This window comes from Centrocercus urophasianus, unplaced genomic scaffold, assembly GCF_019232065.1.
Source record: "Centrocercus urophasianus isolate 14NV4802_14NV808 unplaced genomic scaffold, USGS_Curo_1.0 seq_11, whole genome shotgun sequence".
In the NCBI taxonomy this organism is placed as follows: Eukaryota; Metazoa; Chordata; class Aves; order Galliformes; family Phasianidae; genus Centrocercus; species Centrocercus urophasianus.
The window spans coordinates 84,071,909-84,096,979 of record NW_024884253.1 but is presented as its reverse complement, the minus strand read 5'-3'; the positions used below and the strand labels follow the sequence as shown (position 1 = coordinate 84,096,979).

The 25,071-nt window shown below is 38.7% G+C and overlaps 1 protein-coding gene across 1 annotated transcript in view; it reads right to left on the bottom strand.

Moving 5' to 3' along the window:
* The window catches only part of DTNBP1 (dystrobrevin binding protein 1), a 60,373-nt gene extending 45,462 nt beyond the window's left edge, over nt 1-14,911 (bottom strand). Inside the window, exons 1-6 of the mRNA XM_042836107.1 lie at nt 14,800-14,911; nt 11,996-12,046; nt 10,664-10,714; nt 9,760-9,820; nt 5,859-5,991; nt 1,190-1,322 (exon numbers count right to left, since the gene is read on the bottom strand). Of these exons, the coding sequence (XP_042692041.1) occupies nt 1,190-1,322; nt 5,859-5,991; nt 9,760-9,820; nt 10,664-10,714; nt 11,996-12,046; nt 14,800-14,855 (485 nt within the window). The 5' untranslated portion in view covers nt 14,856-14,911. The remainder of the gene's footprint in view (nt 1-1,189; nt 1,323-5,858; nt 5,992-9,759; nt 9,821-10,663; nt 10,715-11,995; nt 12,047-14,799) is intronic.
* Nucleotides 14,912-25,071: the final 10,160 nt, after the last annotated feature.

Below are 25,071 nucleotides of genomic sequence, written 5' to 3'. Positions count from 1 at the left end.
ACTTGTATAAAAAATAGCCAAACTTCACAGATAACTGAAGGCAATGGGGAGTTTCTGGGACACAGAACTTCAGTGTGAGCAATACAAAAGGTAACTCTACATCTCTAACATCACAAACCTACATAGATAGTAGCAGCAGAAATCTGAGCAGAGATGTAGCAAGATCAAGATCAATGGAGAAAATGTTATTAGGACTGACCAACTGACAGAACCCTAACCTTGATGAGTACATTCTAATCAGGACCACAAACCAAACCAGTTGTTCTGACCATACTACACAAGTCAAACTTTCTTCCACATTAACAAGAACTGGGGAGGCTGCCACATTGCTTCCCCTGTCTAACAGGAGAACAGGCTGCTCAGATCAAGCAACCCAGATATTCCTATGTCAAAGCCTGCAACTGCATCTACCCACACAGGTCCATCAAAGATAATCTTTGACACATGGCTCCAATTTCACTCCCCATTTCCTCATCTATGTCATAAAATTAATACTACTTCTCTTTTCATTTTCTTTAATAAGATTCTTTTTGCTACTTTCAGTGACAAAGCCAAGAAAGTAAATTTATTAAGCTGCTAACATTTATCTCTTGCTATGGTATCTCTTACAGAAACATGAACTATAAGCATAAGAGGTTCTGTGGTTGACTTTTCACACATGCTTTTCAAGTTGGACTTGAATTCTCAGTAGTAATGCCATGTCTCTATGAATGGGAATGACAGATGAGTAGTAACTATCGCATGGAGTAGAAAATATTTCTAGGATATGATAGAACTGAAAGGATGCCAGAGGAAAAATAAGTCACAAACTTCAAAGGTTATAATGAAGAAAAAAATATAAAAATCAGGGCAATGATTTAAAACAATCAACAATTCATCAGAGCTCATAATAGCTCACAATATCCCTTACTCTGACTGTTTTTGGAGGATAATATGCACAACTTCATCATAACAACAATGTAGCAGTAGTTTTCCAAATACTCTCAGTTCATCACCACTGAGTTTTGCTCTAACACTTGGATTTATTACAAACTTGAAACTTCCTGTCAAAGATTATAGTTTCTTTAGAAGATGAAACAAATAGGGATTGTACCATATACAAAAAGAAAATAGAAAAAAAAACAAAAAAAAAATCACAGGAGGGTTATACTTTATGTTACACTATATTTATAGCAATTGCTTTATTTACCTTTTTGTTTTCTTGTAATTTTCCAGCTGTAACGTCTGCACACATTTGTATCTTTCCAATTCACACTGTTCACACAGGTCCTCAAGACACAACAGCTGAGTCTCCATTTCTTCAAAGTTTGCCTCTAGACGGGCTATATGAAATATTTATATGAGCACCAAACTGTATCAATAGATGTTACAACCCGCCCAAGCACAAATGGGAATTCATAGAGGTTAGGCTGTAATAATTACACATGCATAACTGGCTCAGAAAGATAAACACATCTCACATCCCGTAGTAAAGATGACAATGGCACCATTTTAAGTGAGATCTAGCAGCGGTTCTTTTTGCAGTAAGATGCTGAATCACTTGATATATCTGCCCCAGCACATCACAGACCTGTGGTCTGGACTTGGTGAAAAGAAGCAGCCAGAATCTGTAGCTTGATGTTGCTAGTCAAGCACACTGTCACTTTACCCCTTTCTCTATCATACCAGTCTGAGAAATGAAGATGTACTGAACAAGACCAGTCCCGACCTTAAATATTCAACTCAAGTATAACATAATGTGAGAATTTTAACTCTAACATGACCTTGTGATAACCTAAAACCACAGGCTCTAAAAAGTAAGCAATAAAGATAGATTGATAGGCAAACCTCTATCCCACATATGCTTAGAAAACATTTCTATATATTTTTTTTAAGTTTAGACTCTGGACATTATGGATAAAGAGATCATGCCTATGAAAAGCCCTGAGAAATCTTATCTCATAGCTCACCCTGTTCTGAGCAGAAGTTTAGATCTCCTTAAGTACCCTCTGAACAGAATTTTCCTGAAACTTACATCAAAAATCTCTCCCTTTATGGCTGACTAAATACTGAGTTCCACATCCCTCATTGGGATCCCAAAGTGGAAAAACTAATTTTCCAAAACTTTAATGAACTAATCACTCCAGGATGGAGCTCTGTGAATGCAAGATTATTATGCACACTTCTGCCATGATTTCTCCCATACCAGAGGGAAAAAGGATAAATTACATTTACATGTTTATAAACAAACTAGCAAGCAAAGAGTAGATCACAGAATCATACAATTGATTTTGAGCTGGAAGGACCCTTTAAAGGCCATCTTGCAATGAACATCTACATGAACATCTACAGCTCATCAGGTTGCTCAGAGCCCCCTCCAGCCTGACACTGATGGTCTCCAGGGACGGGGCATCCAACACTCCTCTGAGGCAACCTGTTCCACTGCTTCACTACCCTTATTGTTTGTTTGTTCCCTAATATTCAAACTAAATCTCCACCCTTTTAGTTTGAAACCATTTCCCAACATCCTGCCACAAGAGAATTTCCTAAAGATGGAATTTTGCAGTTCAGAGTTAGATGCACAAACCTGAAACTTGATTGTCAATGCAAAGAACTATGCAGATGATGGAATGAAATAGCAGAAAAACTAAAGCAATCTTAATTTTGGCAAATGGCTGTGCTCCTCCTGAAAACATTTCTGTCAAATCCCCAAATAATCTTTGGACTGTGCTGCTTGGAGCCTATTTTGGAAGATACAAAACTTCAACTTGCTTGTCTATGACAATTAGAGATCGCTATAACAGCAATCTTCCTAGAACAGCAGAGTTAAAAGACTCCATAAACAAATTCACAAGAATGCATATTCATATGTGCAGCTCCAGTTACTTTCAAAGACTTTTTTTATTGCTTACAACAAAGTAAGGTAATGCCCCATGGCAGTCAGAAAAGGAAAAATGATTCATGCGATCAGCGAAGATCATTTGAAAGAAAGCTACAGACAATTCATGTGGAAACAACTCTGAGGAAAAAAATGTTCCAGTTAGACAGATGATGATGTGGAACATGCATTCTTTATCACACTCAACATCCTCACTCAAAAAATCCAGCATTTATTCAAAGCATAATACCAGACAACCTTAATTACAATTGGTTGTCCCTTTTGCTTAAAATATGGACCTTTCTAAGTGCATTAAAAAACAAATGTTTAAATCATGCTAACTTAATACTAAAAGACAACTACAAACAACAGGAAAATATAACGATGAAAAGTGCATTCCAGAGGCCAATTGATTCCTAGCATTAGCATTTGAGCAGCCTCTAGTGGGAACAGCAGAAATTGGAGTGCACCTGAATAACGGGAACACCTTCAGAACTCTCCAGAACACAACAACGTTGCTTTGCTGCAACAAGGATTACAGATCTTTTCTTTCTGAAACGAAAGGCAACTTACTTGCTTTTCACAAGCAATATTGCCAAAGCAATTGCATGGCACTAGCCGTGGTTGTGAACTAACATCTCTCCTTCCCAAATGAGAATACAAGTATTGTGCACTGAAAAGAAGTTTCAATCACAGCTGTGTATTCAATTTAATCTAACAAAATTTAAGCCATGAAGGTTTGATCAGTTCTCATCTATATGCACAGATGAATAAGCTCATACTTTTAAGAAGGTATTTAGCAAAAATACCAAATTTAAAAACTCCCTGCTTCCAGTTTATTGCTTGCAGTGGCAACTAGAACGAGCCTGCCCCAGAAAGCAGGCTAATCTGCTAAAGAATACTTCCATGACTACTGTGTTTTTCCTGCTCAAAATTTCAACTAAAAAAGCTGAAATCTGTATATACCAAGATAGGCTCCAAGCAGAACAGACAAAACACCATCTTTTTACATGGGGCTGCAATTTAAACAGAAACAAGAAAACAGAAATTAAGCTTAAGTAAGCTTATACAGACAGATCAGAGCCATGACATTTTAAAAGTCAGAACACCACAGGTACAGAAACCCTCTGTATGCAGGACAATTAGCTCCAAGGATTTCTACTCGCCTTTTGACAGGCAGCTCATACTTCAAGAAATCCCCCAGCTGATCATTAGGCACCAACCACCATCACACCCTGAAACAGTGCTATGCAGGAGAAAAAAACACTCACTGGACTCTTAAATTAAGAATTTTCCTATATGCCAATATACCACACTTGGTAGAAATACAGTGTTTTGTGAGATACGTGAAAAACCAGACTTGTACTTTAGGTCACATCTGTCCAACTGCTTTAGTTTGGTCTGTATTTCTCATGCAACCACATGTGCAAGTGTTATTACAAGTTCACCTAGTTCTAACTTCCTAAAAAAGAATCTTCTGATCAAACATTAACATACATGAGATTGAATTATCTGTCATCAATTTACACAGTCTTCTTCGCTTAACAGCCTATAAGTTGTTAGGATATTTACCTGGATCTCAAAAGCAAAAGAAAAAATTAAATCTCAAAGATTGGGAAGCAGCAACTTTTATCTCTGTGACTATATATCACTCTTTATTCTCTTCCCATTCTTGCCAGTCTAAATATTCTCAACCTTCATTTGATCTGTTACCTATGTTTGAGACCAGCCTCTCTGAAATTAGCATAAATTTGATGCTTAACATTAAGATGTTTGGTCAAAAAAAAGAAAATTGGATTTGAATCAACATTTGTTTACATTGATTTGCTGAAATCAAGACAAACATTAGAGCAAATGCCCCTGACAAAACATGGGGCACACTTTATATTAAGAAAAGCATGCCAGATATTGGCAAGCAGATATTTTCTACAATATCTCAAATTGTCTTAAATGGTGATTCAGATGCTGGACTTTGAAAGGACAACTGCTCTTTTTGCTTTTGTAAGAGAGTACTTTTTTCTTCAAGTATTTCAACAACAGCCACAGAATCATATACAGTACATTTACATGAGTTTTTAATGGAAGGCTGACTGACAATGAGAGTACCAAAGTTGGGCTTATAAATAAAGTGCTAATAAAAAACATGTCTTTTTATACAGAAAAAGTGGAAGAAACTGTACATGACTTAGACTGATTTTACATAGGTCACAAAAAAAGGCTGTTTATCTGAAATTTATTAGACCAAAAGCAGCCAGCTTTAATGTCAGTGGAAAGGTAACTCAAATTCATCAAAATTTATGGCATTTGCAGTTATGAATCCTTATTCTTACGATCTTATAAATCTTTATTTTTATAAAGAAATTTCCACTAGGTTTTATTATATTATTTATCTCTGGCCTACCAGTAGGCTGTATTACTTCATACATGATGACATTAAATTCATTATTTAAATAAATCAATATAGGAGTTGATATTTCCTTAGAAAACAAGAGAGATTTTCAAAAAGCCAATATTACAGGGCTACTGCACACAGTAAACTCTTATGGAATCATGTGGTACAAGATAATTGTAATAAAAAGTGAAATACATTCTTTGCTCCAAAAATAAATACAGTAATTACAAGTCAAAGAACTACTACAGAACAAATGATCATTTAAAACAAATTAATAAATTAAATGAAACAGGCTCATACAAAAACAAACACTGACATCATTTATGTATCATTCAGAATTTAAGACTTCAATAGTAATCATTTTCAACTGATCTTATCAAGACCTGCAGTTGTCATACAACCTTTTCCACCCAAATTATGACACATAAATTATTGAGAGCAACCAGGACAAATTTTGCTCCTTTACAAAACCAGTGAAAGCGCAACTACCTCATAAAAGCAATGTGTTTGAGGAGCTCAGTTAAATTTTATTATGAAATTCATAACATTTGAACTTCTGTCTAAGCCTCAGTGCTGACTTGAATGCTTGTTATGTCTATAAAACCTTACCTAGGCTTGCTGTAAGGCATTCCAGATCTGCTAAAAATCCAGGTATTTGCTGGAGCTGATCCTGTAGTTCTACCAGACTGTTCCTTTTCTTTTCCCAGTGTGCAGAGAGCATCACAACTTCACTGTCCACCAGCTGAAACAAACAGGTTCTTAGTTTTTCTTGCAAGTTTACATTCCTGTTTACGAGCACCTTGACCAATTCTTTTAATTCATACTTCCACAAGCATCAAGTCAGTACGAAACATTTTACAGCACTACAACTTCTATATTTCTCAAGTAGATATCCAACATGTTTAAGAAAGTCCTCCACAGTATGAAATGTTTATATCAAATGCATTGATTGAAACAAGATAAAAAGTTTTTTCTCACTATACTTATCAACAGAGAACACATTTTATGAATTTTATCAACAGCAAACAGCGTACATCTGAAACTGTGACAGTAGAGTTGCACTGGTACGCAGTAACAACATCGCAGTGCTACATTTTAAGGCTTACTTAAATTGATAACTTAGTTTAATATTGTTAAGTCATGTCAACTTAATCAAGTCAATACCACTTTTCCCCATTTTCTCACCTATTACCACCTCAGAAAACAGAACAGTTGGCTTAGAAGCAGCTTCTGTTTCTGAACTAGTTCCATCCTTAGAAGTCTGTGACATCCTATGTTTATCTTCATAATATCAAAATCCATTGAGAAGACAGCTGCCCATCTGTATGGGAACCTCTGATTGACACCTGAGGCGAGCTGTGACTCAGCCCTGGGAGCACAGGTGAGGGCAATTCACCTGTGCTGCCAGAAAGGGTGGAGCCAGGCCTATTTAAGAGCTGACTACTAGAGGGGAAGGGTCTCTTTCTGGAGATCCCTTCTCTGGAGTTTTGCAGTGAGCCCAGGATGCAGGTAAGCATTCTATCTGTTCTCTTTTTGATATTACAGCCTGCTTAGCCAAACTCTCTTGTTTATTTCATAATTATAAGGTTTTTATATTCATTGATTATACACTATCTTAACAACTAAAGTGCAAACTCTGCCCGTACCAAATACTTAAGAATATGAAATGAAAAGAGTGGTGTTTTTAATAGAAGTTACCCTTGCATCAGTCTTCCTCTTCTGCTTTTGCGATACTTACATAAGTTGCAAATCTTTCTGAATATACTTCCACAACTTTCCTTGTTTGTTTGTTTGATTCTCTGCAACTTTTATTATACAGTAAAAGTATATTTTATGTATACATAAAAGTTTCTGAGGAGGATACACTGTTTAAAAGTGGTGTTTCTAAAAAAATAAATAAACATAGGGCAACAAAACACAGCAAAATCAAGAGATCTTAGATAATAGAAGTTGCCCTTATATACAATGCTTGAGATTATTCAATTACAGCTTCCCTGGTCTTAGTTCCATTACTTATTCTTCCCCTCGCATAGAACTGCAGCCCTTGGGTGAATCTGCAATCTGAATGTTTCAGTTTTCATAGAATTTAATTGCAGAAACTGAAAAAGTCTGAGAAATGGGCAAAGGAAGTTCTTACAGAACTATAGTATCATTCTATGCAGTTTAGACAAAAACCTTCAGAAGAACGGTGACTTCTGTTTCCAAATACTTCCAACTACACAGCCTGCCAAAAAGCCATCCTGTTTTACCAGACAGGGCTTGAAATATTATTCCAAAGCTCAGTGAGTAATCAAATGCTTCGGAAGACTGACATCCTTATTTTAAATAAAGCCAGATCAGTTTTTGAGAGTGAAATAAGGAATTCATATAAATTAAACATTAAATCAATCAGACAAAAAGCAAGATTTTTTTGTATAGATGGCACAAGAGATAATTACACACAACTAAGATTAAAAGCATCTAAAAGCAGTATTTTTAGAGTAATTTTGTAGATGGAAATGTAAATTAGCATCTATAATTTAACATGGCAAGACTGCAGGCAGTAATTAAACCTTAAAATTTTCATGTTCCTTTTTCTTTTTAAGAGAGCTGTCTGATCTATTTGCAATTGGCCACTACCAGAAACAGGCTAGTGGACAAGTGGGCCTTCAGGCCTGATACAGTACAATGCAATCCCACATGCTTATACAATTCTGCTGTTACTGAAATCTGTATTTTCTACTTTCATAAAAGTATATTCTAGATTCCCTCAAGTTTAGATAACTTCATAGAAAATTTTCTAGTCTTTTTAGAAGCTCTCCATTTTAATTTTTCCCAGTAGTCATAACATGTGAGATTAAGTTTACACTAGTTTTTATATACCTGGAAATTCCCAATGCTCTTAAAATTTGCAAGTACTGCAGAATTGTATGAAACCTATTTAAGAGATCTCCTAAAAATAACAGTGAGTAGCAAAGCACACAAATGTGGCAGAGAAATACATCCCCAGTATCTGAAGATTTTCACTAGAACTGGTAGAAAAGGTGGGCATCCAATTAAAGCAAGAGAGAGATGAAAATTTCTTACCCCAAATACAGCCCTTCAAATACATTAAGCAGTGAGAGATTTTTATATATTGGAAGACACAGAGAAAGCTACAGAAACCAGAAGAATCAGGAAGGATGCAAAGTGAAGGTTAAACTGGGACAGAGAACCACAGAGCTCAGTCCTGCTCTGCATCACACCACACAGCTGATCCTGTTTCCTCCTTCAGCAGGGTTTGAAATGAGACGTCTGGTGGGGACCAAATCAATGTATAGGTAGTACTTAACTGCAGCTGCCTTTCTCTTTTTGCCACAAATAAACTACAGAACTCATTGCTTCACTTCCAGGAGAGAAGTCAGAAGCAGGCACAGGAACTTTCTGAATCTTTTCAGCCAGACAGGTCAGATCTTGCCATTTCCTGCCCACTAGGAGGAGCAGCAGCAGTGTCACAGCAACAGCCCTGCCCTGCCACTAACCACCACCATGCCTCATCCCCACATATTCTGTACTTCCCAGCCCTGTCAGTGCTGCTAAGGAGTTACACAGTGGTAATATGCAATGTCATTTTTGCAGCTGTCTGCATCAAATCACATTATTTATTGCTTGCATTACATTATCATTTACATTTATTGTAATGTCTTAAGCAGTCTCAAATATTCCCAGGTAACTCAAAATATTCCAGGTAACAGCAGAAAAGTGCAAAAACTGGCTGTCTGACCACCTGGATGTGTCTTTCTTTTACCATCACCTTCTTGCCACACTTCAGCAAAGTAGTATTGCTCAGTAGCCTTCTCTAACCTAATATGCCCCAGGAAAACAGTAAGTTAATGTAATTAATATTTGTTGCTTAAGCACAGGTAGGGATTTTAACTGTCTGAACACAAAAGGGAAAAGTCAAGGTATTCTGGGTATCAGTGTATCAGCTGAAAAATACTTTAGTAACACTAGGAAGTTACACTCAGTGCTTGCTACAACAACAGGAAAACAAGAAAGCAAGCAGGAGGGAGCTTCAGAAAACCCTTACAGGTTATACCTTGTAAGAAACCTGATCACAGAGAATTGCTATTTTTACAATACCTGTATTGTTGCTGAGTAGCAACAATCTCTAAAAGCTTTCAAAACCAAGAACTGGACACTGTGGTTCATTTATTAGCTGCTTTTCAAGCATGACTTTAAAATCACGGTGAAATAATGCTGCTCTCCCAAAGTTGCTGCTTTGAGACTGGCTGGGCATTGCATTGCTTATGGATAGTTGTGAGTGACTGCTTTTGCATTACTTGTTTTTTCCTTTCTCCTTCAGGTGTTAAACTGCCTTCATTTTGAACCATCCACTTTTATTCATTCTGTTCTCTCCCTGTCCCACTGAACAATGCTGTGGAGGTGTTAAGCTGGTGGCTAGAAACAGCCTAATGCTCTGGAACTAAAAAACGTAGTATACAATTATGTACACATGTAAATATCTTAATAGCAGCATTTGTTTTCTTACCTCTCCAGCTTTTGCACAATCTTTGGCTCCTTTATGAAGGGCAGCCCAAGCATCTTCATATCTGAAGAAAAGACAGATAAATGACTTTTTTTTTCCAGCTATATCCTCTTTATTAACAACAAGGATTTATGGGTGCTGGTGTGCTCATACTTACAGGGATTACAGAAATACAGTTTTGAAAGCTGTCAAATTAGAACAGAGAATACCAGGAAGACATGCACAGTATGAAGCAATTCCTTTCAAAAAGGAATTAATCTGTGTGTATTTTTGTTTTGTAACTGCTAGCACATAATAAGATCTAAATGAATCCAGACTTACTTATGAAACTATGGACTACAGGCTTACGCAATACTTGGAGCTCAATTCCATTGAGAAAATGAAACAAACAAGCAAACAGGACTAACAGTTTGTTCCTCTTTCCTCCCCAAAAAGTGAAGACAGGTTTTCGAAGACACAAACAGGAATATATTTACAATGTAGACAGTTCTCATTGCTCAAAAGTTGTGATGAAATGCACATGGAAAACACTTTATTTTCATGGCAATGACAAGAATATTGTCTCTAATTCCATTACAACAGAAGTAAATAATCAAATATAAGAAAATTCTAAGACAGCAAATTTAAACCACAGGCTGGGCCTCACTGTTGCTATCCTTCCTCCTCACGCATTAGACCTGAAGTTACCTATCAAACGCTTCTTTTCGTATGCTACACCTAATTCACCAAAATTACAGTACTTAGGAACTGTGCAAGCTTTAAATATATTTATTATCTGCTAATTAACCCCACTCTACTCATTACAGAAGATCAAGAAAACTAACAGTAATGTGAACACATTCATTTTCTTCACCTAGTGAAGTCAGTTGTGAAATAACAGGAATGACGAAGAAATAGAAGCTCATACCTGCTCAGTAATTCCAGTCCAGCAGAAAACTCTGGTGAATGCTGAGCAGTTCTATAAGGAAAATGTAAATGTACAAACATTATTTACCAGAAGGCTGTTATACACTATGTAGGCATACATGCAAATGTGCATTTGACAGACATGCTAAGCACAGGAATATTTGCTACTGTTCACTTTCACATTTTGTCAATTCATGTTTAAAGTGCATGACACAGCATATGCTAAAGAATAGTCCAAACCTGGTCTGCCCTGTTATTTTGTGGTAGTTCATTCCTAACTGTTCCTGACTCTTTGATTTGAAAACTGCTCGCATGAAACTCTTCTTTATATAATTGACAAGTATGCAGGATAAGCACTGGTTTAGGTTATAACAGTGGACAGAAACATTCTAAAAATAAGACTACTGTCAAGTTCTTATCATCAGTAAAAAAAATTTTAATAATACATGCTACAGTAAATAATAAGCTAAAAATGTTTGTCAGTCTAGCGTGCTATTGATTTCTTATTTGATGCATTCATTGCTAACAGCCTGAAACATGAAAGTAACGTACCATCAGGTAAAGAAAATAAACACAGCAGTACTTTTAAAGATGTATTATGTGAAGATCTTGATGTCATCCAAGATCAGTCTCTTGGAAGATTATCAGAATAGGTAATTTTTCACTGTCATCCAAGCAATTTGAATGGAAAATATAAATAACACAGATAAAATCTTTTTTTTCCCCTTGCATCAAGGGAAAAATCATAGATTCAGTGAGGTGAACACTGACTTCACCAGTAGGTCTCTGGTTAAATCCCCTGCTCTATGCAAGGCCAGCAATGCCAGCAGACCAGCTTGCTCAGAGCTTTGTCCTCCTGCAACTTGAAAACCTAGACAGTCCTCCCCTATAGTTTACATAGGTTGAAACAACATACTAAAGTGCAGAGGATAAAAACCAGCCATGATTCTTAAAGGTTCTTGCAGTAGAGATGGTGCTTCCACTTTCTGTGTTCCTGTTCTACATACATTTTGTACAATAAATGGTTCATTTTTGTTTTTACACTAAAAAAATTACAATTTTAGTACATGAAACTCACAGAGACTGTAGAAAATCACATCTGTTTACTGCAACCTGAATCTTTTGCAGAGTATTACAATCAAAAATTTAGGCATATCCAAGTTCTATTAAGCCAAGTATATAATCAAAATGAGAATATTTTCTGTTACTAAAATAAGATTCTGCAAAATTCAATATAAATGTTGTTGTAAATGCACTATAAGAGCCCTTTTTATATTTTTCTTTAACAATAACACCTGGGATTAATGCTATACATTAAGGTGCACATAAGTACCTCTGTCTGCTTTTTTTTGCTTCTCTTGATTTATCGCCCAAAGTCTTCAACCTATAAATCAAAACATGTAAGTATTAGATGTTTCCAACTGAGAACAACTTGTCTGAACACATAACACGCTAATTCCAGTCTATTACATTTGATTTTATATCAGCTTATTTCAGAAATGAACCCAATTTCACTTGATTCTGCAGAGACTGTGATATATAATTATTGCCACCTACACTGATTCTGAACAGTAAGCTTTTTCTACAAATGCACTGAGTAACTGGGGACAAAAAAAAGTTTATCAGGAGCTACATATTCAAGTCATTCAGCTCTGGATACTTCAACTACTTCCCTTAGAAAACAAGTACACCTCTGCATACAAATAGCCAAACCATGCTGAAGGTTATAGGTTCCCCTATAAGAATTCACATGTGTTGAGGACAAGTATGACAGTCATATTGCACATTTGCACCCACTTGCCATAACTCTGTCAACAGAAGAGTAGTATGAGTACTTTTCATCTGCCAGCTACCACAGTGCACTGCTAACTAGGCAAAAGTTAGGTTTGTTTCATCTATGGCCAGTTTCAAAGTGACTGGTATCTTGCTTCTTTAAAACAACAAAACCAAGAAAAAAATAAATAAACAAGAACAAATATTCCCCCTTTCTGCCCTAATAAATAAAAAATACCAACAAACAAATAACAAAACAAAGCCCTCCACTACTACCACACAGCTCTTTGCACTTTCATTTTTCAGTCAACCTGTATGTGTTTGCTAGGCTATCACGAGAGAGTGTGGAACAAAAACCTGCTTGTTCTCTGCCCATCAAGATGATGGATGTCCTCTGGCATCCCAGCTGACTGGAACAACAAGAGATAGGAAGAAATAAAGGACACAAATAAGAGCAAAATGAAATGACCCATGAGCTCCAAGGATCTGCTCTAGCCACTACACAGAGACACATGATTCTGAGCTACCCAGTGCCTGAGCAACACCCCTGATGCAAAGATAACCCAGAATAAGTTCAACTCCCACAGTCTTCACCACCTTCTAGGAACCAGTTGACTATCTAAAAGATGACATATTAAGGCAGGTCTGCACTCTCTGAGAGCTGCTCTTAACAGTCAACCGAGTGGCAACAAGCGCAGCACTCTGAGGAACACTGTTCCAGAAGGCACTGCAATTTGCCCTTCTCTCCAACCACATTCCCCATTGTGCACCTCTGCCTGTAAAAGCAGCACTCTGCTGCATGCAGGGATTGAACAAAATGCTGGCTCACAATTGCCAGTTCTTTTATTAGGATATGTGTCATGCAGTCAGAAGTAAAGGTTAAAGGATGCATCGCCAGGCTTCATAACACTGACTTCCTTTCAGCAATGCTCTCTGTACAAAGTACAGGCAGTGTGAACCACAGCACTCGTCAGTCTGATGGAAGCATACAAATTGCTGCCTGAGCACAAAGACAGCTTGCCTCTTTTTTTTTTCCTTCTCCTTCTGTAAAAGATTGCTTGCAGTTAAATGGGTCAAAATCTAGACACCTCACTCACAGGAGACACAGACATGGATAGGAGACACATCTGAGCAGGGGAATGAGAACTTATTTTTTTCGTAAGTTGGCTAACAACTTCAAACTGCTCCTTCTGCAAGCTACATGACCCCTACATTGGTGTTTTTCAGCTGTAAATAAGTGCTCCCTTATTCCTTTGGAACAGATACTCTCCTTAGAAGCCCTGGAAAAGATGGTACAGAAGATCCAACTGCTCCAACTGCATTCATGTACAGTTAACAAGTCAGTCGCTTTTACTGCTACTTCAGAGAATAACTCAAAACATGATGGCTTTGAGATTGCATCATCTAGTGAGGGAAATGGGGGTGCAAAGAAGGACAATTCACGTTCTGGTGGCAATATGGGAGAAAGACCAATGCTTTCCACAACCTCTGGCTACCAGGTCTCCAAGATGCCCTTTATGGCAATAAAAATGCACTAAAAAGGGGTCACCCTGAGAAAGACCATTAACGGAGCTCCTGAAACACAAAGATGGAAATGATAAAAGCTGCCCCCAAAGCAGATCAAAACAAGGCAACGCAAGGAAGGAGGCAAATTAGAGAGCACACGAAAACATACTGGCTCTCTGCAGTAACAGATGCCAGACGAAGTTAAACGACCATCAGATCGTTTCACCATGTGAATGACACCATTTATAAAAGAAAAGGAGGGGGGGGGGGTGGGGAGGTTGTGCAGCATTTGGATGCTGCCAGGTTAAACCACAACAACACGGAGTCTACCCTAAAAAGAGCTGGTGAGGGAGCACAGGGCGGTGTGTTGTACTTCGTAACGCACACTGCTTCCACTCATCCTGCGCTCCTTTCCCTCACGTGACAGCAACTCCCGTCTTTCAAGGAAAAGAGAAGCTTTTCAGCCGCCGGATCACAATTACGTTAATTCTGACCCGGAGGTCAGCCGCCTCATAAAACATTCAGGCTCGTCCATCGATCCCAGGCATATCTTTGCCCTCTCTCCAAGCAGCGGTCTATTCCTCTCCTCCAGCCCCGGCCCGCCGCTGCCTTCCCATCCCCTCGGAGCCCCTGTCCCTCGGCTCCCGGCCCACCAGCGGCAGTCAGGCACCGCAGCCCCGGCCCCTCGCCCTCGCTGGAGGAGGGAAGGCCGCGGCCCCGCCTCCGCGCTCTCCTCCTCTTCCTCCGTCCCGCTCCCCTACTCAGCACCCGGTCACCCGCTCTCCCCCCCCGCCGCGTCCTGCTCGGCTCTCACTACCGATCCCCTGCCGCCCCCACGGCCCAGGCGGCGCGACCCACCCCGACGTGAAGTCCTGCTGGACGCTCAACAACCGCTCCCGCAGCGTTTCCAGCATCGTCCCGGCCTCCTCCCGTGACGGCTGCCGGAGCGGGGCGTGCTGGAGGCGAGACGAGGCGGAGCCTCCCTCAGCCTCCACCCCCATCCCGCGACGCCTCTCTGCCGGCCCGCCCCCAGCGGAAGCCCGACCCTCTGTTGCTGACATGGGGGAGGTGCGGGGCGGAGCGGGGAAGGGCTATGGGGAGCGTTCAGATCTCTCGAGATGCAGCTCGAGGTTTTGTAAAACGCGCAGTCAGCGCTTGAGTAGTTCCAGCCCCTTACCGTAACGTCACCGTCATCGGTGACTCTGTGGTAGGCGTGATCTCAGGGAATCCTCCTTTGCAACAAAGTCTTAAAAGCCTGGAAAGTGAAATTCTCGGGTCTCCCACAGGCTGCTGGGTGTCCTGGTGGATGATAGCTTGGCCGTGTGTGACATGGTGGCCCAGAAGGCAGATGGTATCTGAGGGCGCATTAAAAATAACATGAGCAGCAGGTCCAGGAGGTGATCCCTTCATTCTGCCCTGGTGAGGCCACAACTGGGCTCCTGTGTGCAGCTGTGGGCTCTCCAGTTCAAGGCAGGGAACTTCTAGGGAGAGTCCAGCAGAAAGCCACTAATACAACTGGGTGCCTGGAGCATCTCCGTTACAAGGAAAGGCTGAGAGACCTGGGTCTGTTCAGCCCGGACAAGAGGAGATTGAGGGGGATCTCATCAATGCTTGTAAGTACCCGATGTGTGACAGTTGAGTGGATGAGGCCAGGTTCTTTCCAGTGGTTTCTAGCAAAGGATAAGGAGCAAAAGGCAAAAATCTGCAACATGAGAAGTTCCAACAATCATGAGGAAGCAATTCTTTAGTGTGAGGGTGACAGAGGGAACTGTGAGGGAGCAGGCTGCCCAGAGAGGTTGTGAAGTCTCTCTGGAGATATTCAAAACCTTCCTGAGCACTTTCCTGTGTGACCTGCTGTAGAGAAACTGCTTTAGCAGGTGGGTTGGACTCCATGGTATCCAGACCATCCCTGGTTGGCAGGTCCCTTCCAACCCCTGTGATTCTGTAATACTTTATATAGGTGTTAGTGATTCTTAAGAAGAGTGAGAGACATCCCCCCCAAAACGCATGAACACAAAAACATAGTCCTCTAGTTATTACAAATAGTAAATGACACAATTAAAGGTTTTCATTAAGCTTCTCAAAATTATATATTCAAATAACAGCTGTTTCCAGAGGTGTAATGAATCCAAAGACAGCTTAGAAGGAATCAGATCATTTCAGAGCTACTGACAGTAATACGAAGATGGCCTCCCACCATGTATGTTTTCAGCTAGTATTTGAAGACACAGGAATTAGATGAATCTTTTGATTCTCAAATTTTCACTGAATTGAGATCTATTTTTAAGAATAAAATTGACTGGGATTTTCAAGTGAAAACATTGTATTTATTAACCCATTAAATTTTGTTTAAAAGTTCAGAAATTTTAAGGCAGTAGAGAGCACTGAGGTAATTTCTTACAGGTAGAACATATGCAGACAGGGACTGTTGTGTGCGTCATTAGATACTGTATGGGTCATAATGGCCCTTAGGTACACTCAATCAACTGGAAAATTGACACCTTAATCCCTTTCATCCTCCACTTGTGTGCTGTTAGAGCAATGAGATCTGTAGACTGTTTCTGAAGTGGCTTGTTGAAAAGCAGAGTTGCTCTGTGGCCTTAGTACAGGGTAAGAGCTAAATATCTTCTAAGAGAAGGATGACTGGTTGACAGGGTTAGTCACAACACGTACTGGCATTTGTGTAGCTCATCTTGAGGTCAGAAAGGTTGCTTTCATGGCAGACAGCATATGAAGATCTGTAGCAAAGCATATGACGTTTATACACTGTTTTCATTTTGCTTAGGCCAACAACAGTGTTTGAAAGTGCGAACTTTCTCATTCCCTGCATAGTTCTTAATACTAAGAGAAGAAGGACTTGAATCAGCAAGTTTGATGTATTTGCAGACAGGAATTACAAATGCTGGCAGAAGCTCTGTGATCTGACCTTAGGTAATATAAAAGTTGTGGGAATGTAAGTTTTCAGGAAACGGGGATTTTAATCCTTAATTTTCACCTTTCCTTTGAGAAATTTGAACTTCTTCAGTGTTGTATATTTTCATTTTTGTTGTGAGTTTTTCAACCACTGTTGCTCTTTTAATTCACAGTAAATATTTCTAAACGCCTGTGCTTCTTTTGTTAAAAAGAAGCTATGCAGAAACAGCTGTCCTACTGCAAATTCATTGCCATTGCTGCCTAAAATTTGGGAAAAGAAATGTGTCAACTTAGTTCTAACAGTCACAGTAATCCTGGAAATGCAAGAACAGAGGAGGCTTGTAAAAGCAGATACTCAAGGGCAGTAAATTGTATCCCATGTAGAGTTTTGTTTTACAGGTTCTTAGGAATGTAAAATAAAGGAGTGTCTACAGTCCTGCCACCTCTCTAACGTTATCAGGTCCCATGCTTAACTTAATTTCTATTTTTTTTTTCTTTAAAAGTTGAGTAAGCCCAGTTCCTTTATTTCTTCTTGTAGTCACATTCTAAACTTCTTATTCATACTGCTATGCTCTGAACATTCTTCATTTAATCCAGAAAGTGAGGAGCTCTAGCATTCCCATCGTCATTGCATGGGATGGAATTGCATGGCTTCATTCTGAGCCCTATATGAGATTACTTAATAATACAAATTAATTGATGTACAAGAGCATTGAATTTCAAAAATTGTGCTCATATGTCATGATAACTCCTCATTAGCTGGGCACATCGATTTTTTTGTTTTTATATTTTTATTTATTTTTTTGGACAGCAATGCAAGCTTCTGAAACAAATACATAACTTTCAACACAATTCTGCATGAAATTAATTTGGATCTAGTTTTATGCAGATAAAATTAATCCTAAATAACTTGTTAATATCAATGAGCTGTTCTGTTAATTTAATGATTATTTAGCAGGTGATTATTTGATAGTAAGACTCGAATTTGAAAGTGATTTTGCTATTTTATTCACTTGCTTTCCTGGTATTAATACAGGTAAAATTTTGTGTAAGTATTCTGCATGGCTTTACAGGTTTCTGCAACAAAAGCATAAGCTTTCTGTGCTTTGCATATATGTAAAGAACAGTGATGTAAGTGGGAAGCAACAAATATGTAAAGCAAAAAGCGAAGAAATGCGTTTAACTAGATAACCCAAGGGGGAACAGAGGGTCCTTTTTTAGATTAGCAGCTCTTTGAGACGCAAGTAAGGCTGCATTTTTATAACAGCTTAAGGAGACCAAAGTCAGCCCTAGTTCTTTGCATGTTTCCACATTTTTCCAGGCCTTCCTGGTCCCTATCTTTAGCTATCTGAAGAACATGAAGTCCTTCTGATGGACAATCCAAAAAGCATTTTATGTAACTTACTTACATTTTACCTAAGTAAATTATGTTAGTTACTAATTTAATAAGTAACTCTGACTGTCAGTTTAAACAGTTGCAATGTGAAGGACAGAGATACAAATGTATGTTATATATGTTCTTTCACCTGTGAATCTTTGAATGCTGGCCTATTTGGTAAAGGTACAATATTGTTTGCACCTAATAGCCTATCATAAATTTGAATCCAGGTTCCTTTTCCCACATCAAAGCCTCATAACCATGCTTTGCAAGCAGCTGTGAATGGTTCAAGGTCTCAAGGAGAAGTGGGGGCCAGCTGCTCTGTAAGGGACAGAAGATGAGGGAAATCACTCAGCCTGGGTTCAGACACACAGTGCCCAATTGGGGTGAACAGGTCCAGAGATGGTAGTGAGATTCAGCCGAGAGTCCAGATCATCAGGAAACCTCAAGGTGATGGGGGCAGAGCTGAGATCAAGCCAGAAATTCCGTTCTCAGGTCAAGGTCATGTTTGGAGGTGGTAGCCAGGGTCACAGTGTGGTGATCAGCGAGCAGAGCTGTAGTGATAAGGCAAATCAGTTCTTCATAAGTGGCTTTGTATGAGCCATTTGGCTACTTTTTGCATCAGCCAAAGATAGGTAACAAAGAGCTAAACTATGTTTAGTGACATTGCCTCAGTGTATACGCTTATGAATATGGAGCAGTGCCATTCACATACTGTCCCACATACCCAAAACATTTGAGAGAGCATCTCTCACAGAAAGAACAGCCGTGGGACTTGATCTCCTGGTTTATAAAGCTTCAAAGACACTTTTAGATGTTAACATTTTTGTGGACATCTTTCTGACAGCATGAAAGAAGATACATGTTTAATATTTTTTCTATGGGATTTTTGAAGACTATGGGATTTTTGAAGTGAAGAGTAAAAGTTTGTATGTGTGGTATCCCACAGTAAGACAATGATTAAAGGAGGCAACCCGTAGCTATATGTAACTATGAAGATGCCATGGTAAAACACATCCTGAAAGGAGTGACTATCTTCAACAGCACAGCTCTTATCCTGAAATACACCCAGATTGAATGGGATGACTTCATATTTTTTATTCTTCTGTCATAGCTGCATTTAGTTGTGAAACTGGATGCAAAATTTTTGCTGTTACCACTTAACAGAACTTGAAATCTATGCAGGATGGTCTGTCTGCCATCTTTCCTTTCCCCACATCCCCTTTTCTTCTTTCACTTCATTCCTAGTCTTCTCTCTTTTTGCTTTCTTAGTAGTCAGTCAAGGCCATGACATCCTCAGTGCTGCTGTTGTCAGTGAGACAGCTGAAGACCAAATATTAACTGTGCTGCTGCTTGAAGCCTGCCAGATATGAGACTGAGTAATAAGATTGTGTGCTATGACTGTTTTTCCACCAGTGAGCTTTCAAGTGGGGACTGAAACTGTGTGTTCTATTCTGCAGTTAAATTCTTTGAAGTTAATACAACATCTTCCTGTCAGAAAACAGTGGTCAAAACTTCTTCTGAGGAGCGCGGCTCAAATGAAGTGCTGATTTAAAGAGTATGCAGTGAAACAGCCAGTTCCACTAGAGGGCACAGTTGTGTGTAGAAAAACAAAATAGAGCCGTGGCAGTGTTCGTTTTCCTGGAAGTACGTTTATCTCAAATGAGCAAAACATTACTGATACACTTTAAGTGCAGTTCTTAGATTATTTTGTCTCAGAAGGACACCTCAAAAACTCTACTGGTACAGATGGCATCAATCTCAGTGGGAAGTAGCCGCTTGTGTTTGATGTTGTCCCAGTGTTGCTTTCCTAAGTTCCTTCCTCCTGCTTAGGCAAGAGAAAATTGCTGTTACTGCTCTGCTTGTACTTCCATGGACAATACAGATGATATTAAAAAAGTAAAAATAATTTTTAAAAAAATCAGACAAGAGAATTAGGACCTTCCGTCCTAGCAGAATACTGGGGTATGCTGTTTCCAATGACTTTTATATTGTCACTTCTGTCAAAATGATGTAGGGGAATTGACTTAGTAACAATTGATTTCAAATGAAGCCGTGATATTGTGTCTTTGGGAGGAGGACCTTTCACCTTACATACAGCAGTCTATATTGGACAGGTTTAGCCTGTTAATTAGAAGACACATTGTAGACTGCACAGCTTATATAACTGATCTTATCCCTGCTGTCAAGGAATTTAAAAGGATGTATTAAGAATGACTGAATGCTGTACAATAACATTTGAAGTAGTATTAAGTAGTTATGTCTGTGTCTGCTATTTTTTGTTGCTTGTGTGTAATTTTACTTGGGTAGTCATGTTAGATGTTGCCCTAGGCGGTAAGGCATAATTGCTTTGTCTGAGGAAAAGGTTGTGTATTCTCCTTTTCACTGCATTGCCAAGAAAATGCCAGTGAGACTACAGCTACACCTGCAGATGTGCGTTTGGATGTGGGGGAGAGAACTTATGCAAAGCTTTTGTCTTTCAGAGGTGTTCCAGGAGTGAAACCTCTTCTGTTGCTATATGCTGTGTCAGCACTGGGAGGCTCTACTGCTTCTCTGTGCTGATGTAAGTGAAGCAACAGAAACTGTTTACAAAGAGGACTACAAAAACGCTATGAAAGCACTACAAGTGAATGGGATGTGTCATGAAACACAAGGGCATATAATTCATATAAAACACCAATTTCCCCTGTGTTTACTGGTCTACTTTAGTTATTCTGTATTACTTTCTATTTTCTATTAACATGACAAATTCTTGCTCCCCCGAATGCCAGAAGCGAAGTTGGAGGGAAGTAGAATGAAGCCCGGAGTGAGATGTTTGAAGGACAAGCATACTATGTGTCAGCTTTGTTGATCAGAGGCAATTAGCTCAGTGAAACCCAATTAGGGCACAGTTTTAGTTTTATACACACAGACTTTAATCACTCATTATCCATGTGAACTCTAAAGGGAATTACAGGAAACTAACAGGATGAAATGGCTGTTCCTTTGCTGTTAAATGTAGGAGTTTGCTCAGTATTTGGTTCTTAACTGCTGATTTCAGTGACTTCATCTTACATTAAATCAGCTCTTGGTTTTTTTTGGATTTTTTTTTCCCATTAGCAGGATCTTAATCATCTGTCATACTGGCCTTTCTGGTGACAATTATCGCATGACTTAATTTAATTTTTTTATGACTCCTCCTCTTGCTTAAGGCAATTTTTGTTGACACCTTCTGGCTGGCTGCTGAACATTTGGCTAATAGCTCTTGCAGTTGTCAACTTCATACTGTTTGAAATTGAATTCTCTTTCCTCAGTTTGTATGGGTCTGCTGTTTACTAGCCTGTTATGCATGGAATCTAATCCACTTACGCTGTAAGAAGCTTGGATACAGAACTTTTTTTTTGTCACATTATGTTTTATTTATTGAGCATAATTTAGTTTGAATGAAATGAAATAGTCATAATGGTTCTTGTACTGTTGCAGAACTTCCTTATCGCAGTGCATTTTGTCAGTTTGATTTATTTTATCTCTCTGTTTACAGTTGTTGTGACGATCAGAGTTGCTTTACTAGTTACAGCAAAAGTACCTCATCCTCCTGGAAAGCGCTCCATATATCAAATTACAAAGTCAACTTTGGGGTAGACCTGAGAAGTGTGTAGGCAAGTTTTGATTTAAAGTGGTGTCTGCCTTCTCTCTCTCTATCTCTCTGGTATATTTTTCATTTGGAAAGTAGCTGTCATTGCTGTATATCAAGATGCATTGCATAGAAAGGGAAACATTGTTCATACAGAAAACCATTGGGATTGACAGTTATGTAGTTACAGAACTACGTCTATTCTGCCACATCTGAAAGTAAGAGCACTTCAGTGCCAAATGTAAGGCACTACTTTTGGTGCTTCTGACGTGTATATCCCAGTATGCAAAATGGCAAAACTGGATTGGATCTGTTTGTTGATGATATAATGCTCTGAGGTACACTATTCGCTTCTGTAGGATGTCTTCTTGGTTTGTACTTTCCAGGAACAGAAGAGAATGAGGTTAACATTGTTTGGGCCAAATCTCTGACACAGAAAGCATGGGAGGCTGAAAGAGCCTTAAGCAAAAGGTCTGCATTAAACTGAGAAAGAAAAAATAGTTTCCTGTTAGAGATGTGCATGATATCTCACCTTATCTCAGTAGCACAGATATACACCATTTACAGCAGAGTAAGGGGACCAAGTAAAACTTAAAAATAATATTTTTGCTCTCAGAAGAGCCCTCACTGTTAGTCACAACAACATCTCTAGCATACATATTTCTCAAAGATAGTTCCAGGCATTCAAATTGATATCCTGCATCTTTCTTACTGAGAAAGGGCAATAAAATAAACCTAGACAGGTTTTTCATCTTTCCTTAAAACAAAGAATTTTACATCTTTCAGAAGTTCTTTCTGTGCTGAGTATCAAGCGGTGCCTTAAAAATCATGCTTTTAATCATCATAACGTTTAATCCCTTGTTCTCCAGAATTTCGTGCCTTTTTTCTGCATGCCTCTAACAATGATGTGATGGAGTTAAGAGCTTAAACAAACATTTATTGTTCAGATTTGGACTTCAGCATTATAATATGACTATGAACTGCTCTCAGATCTTCATACCAGAAACTTTTGTTTGAGTGCAAAATTTTGAGGTCTGGCTTTAGAAGGCTAGAGTCCTTTGCTCTTCCAACTCTGAATTTATTATTATTATTATTAATATTATTATTATTATTACTTGGCTTCATAAATTGTCTTGATTTGTTTACTTTCTTAGGTAGATGCCAAATCCAGCAGTTCCAGCTAGGAAATGATTTTCACTGAGTAAGCAATAAACAGGCCATTGTTCGTATTACCACTGTCTGTACATGGTAGCAACATTAAATCCTTCACTATTGAAAAGGAAGAAAATATATTTTACAGATATGTTTCCATATGGTGTGTTCTTCTGGACACTAAGTTGAACATGAGCCAGCAATATCTCCTTGTTGCAATGTAGGCTAGGCTATCCTGGGCAATGTTAGGGAGTCAGCCAGTCAAGGGAGGTGACTGCTTAGCCCTGGTGAGGCCATACCTAGATTATTGTGTCCAATTCTGTGTTCCCCAGAAAGAGAGAGGCTTGAACATACTGGAGGGAATCCATTGGAAGGCCACAAAAGTGAGTAAAGGACAGGAGCATCTCTGCTATGAGAAAAGGCTGAGAGAGTAGAGACTGTTTCACTTAGAGAAAAGAAGGCTCAGGGGAGGTCTTGTCATTGAATACGAATACCTGGAGGGAATGTGAAAAGAATACAAGGTCTGTGCAGGCAGGAGGCAATGGGTACAAACTGAAACGCAGGAGATTCATCTGAATATCACTGGGAGGGTGACTGAGAATTGGCAGAGGTTTCCAATTGAGGTTATGGAGTCTTCATCCTTGGATTTTTTCAATATCCATCTTGCATGGGCCTGGACAAGCTGCTCCGGGCAAACTTGCTTGAGTAGGTTTTAGATTAGATGACCTCCACAAGTCCCTTCCAATCCCAACCATCCTGTGATTCTGTAACTGCTTATCATCTATGTAATCTTACTTGCTTAGAATATAGTACTGTATTTTCAGCTTATGACCATTCAGGACCTCATTTGTACTTCCTTTTTATGCATTTGTACAAGTTTCATAAGTTGACTTCACTTCTGTAGCCTGTACACTAAAGGCACAAATCTTTAAGAGGAGAGAATGCCCCAGACTTTATGTTTAAGACTGAGCTAAAACTGTGTTTTCTGGTACTTTCTGTAATATCATAGTGGTATTTTCTGCAAACTCTTCAGTCCCTAGGAGTAATTCATTTATTTCAGATTAGCTCGTATGATACTGGGGTTCTGAAAATATTTTCTAAATATCATTAAACGATTATTTGTATAAATACAAACATACAAGGTTTTACATATTCACTGAGGGAATTTGTTGTCATATATGTAGAATTCAGGTCTTGTCAAAGTTCTCAGACCTAAATATTCATGTTAGTTCAAAGATTTATTTTAGCATGGGATTTCTTGCCTTTTTCCCCGTAAAGATTCTGTCTAAGAAAAAAAGAATAATACAATGAAAGTAATATTTTACATATACGTTATACATGCATTACTGCATATAAATCGTTGTAATGACTCTTTCCAATACTTGAACTTTTGCAGTGGCAGAGGAAAATCTTAGCTACTTTGTACTGGAGTCTGCATTTTTTTTTTCACTAAACCCACTTGGCTTTAAATAGACCATTCAGTGTCTTCAAATTTTAAGACAGACTGAAGAACAAACTCCAGGAGGAAAAAAAAAAAAACAACACAAAACAATCCAGCTTTATTTACTACAATTTAGTAATTCTGTTGAGTTCATGTGATTTGAGTTTACATGCATGTATTGAAGATGACTGTTGTCCATTCTGTCATTACCAGTATAAGAATGCATCATCCTCTTCAATTCAGTTTATTGTTTGAAAATGCTTTTAACAGCTCTCATTTCACATTTCTTTGGTACTATCAAGCAGAAAAACTTGCTTTTCCTTCCGTGCAGAAATGAAACACAGGTGCTCTTCTCTCTCCAGTAAAGTGCATCTTATTGTAAATAAATCATCACTTAAATAAATTTAGGCTAAAAGGCAGGAATCACTTGTTTTTTAGTATGAATGTATTTTCGCATCAGACATTTGCACATTCCTTTATCCAAGGCAAAATCTGCAGTTTTAAGACACAAAAGTAAGTTTGTCTATGAACAGAGGAAGTAATTAAGTTCTTCAATGATTTTACTCCCACATTACTCAGTCCTTCCCATCTTCAGTGCAAAAGTGCTTCTTCCAACTCCTTCCTGTGTCTTTT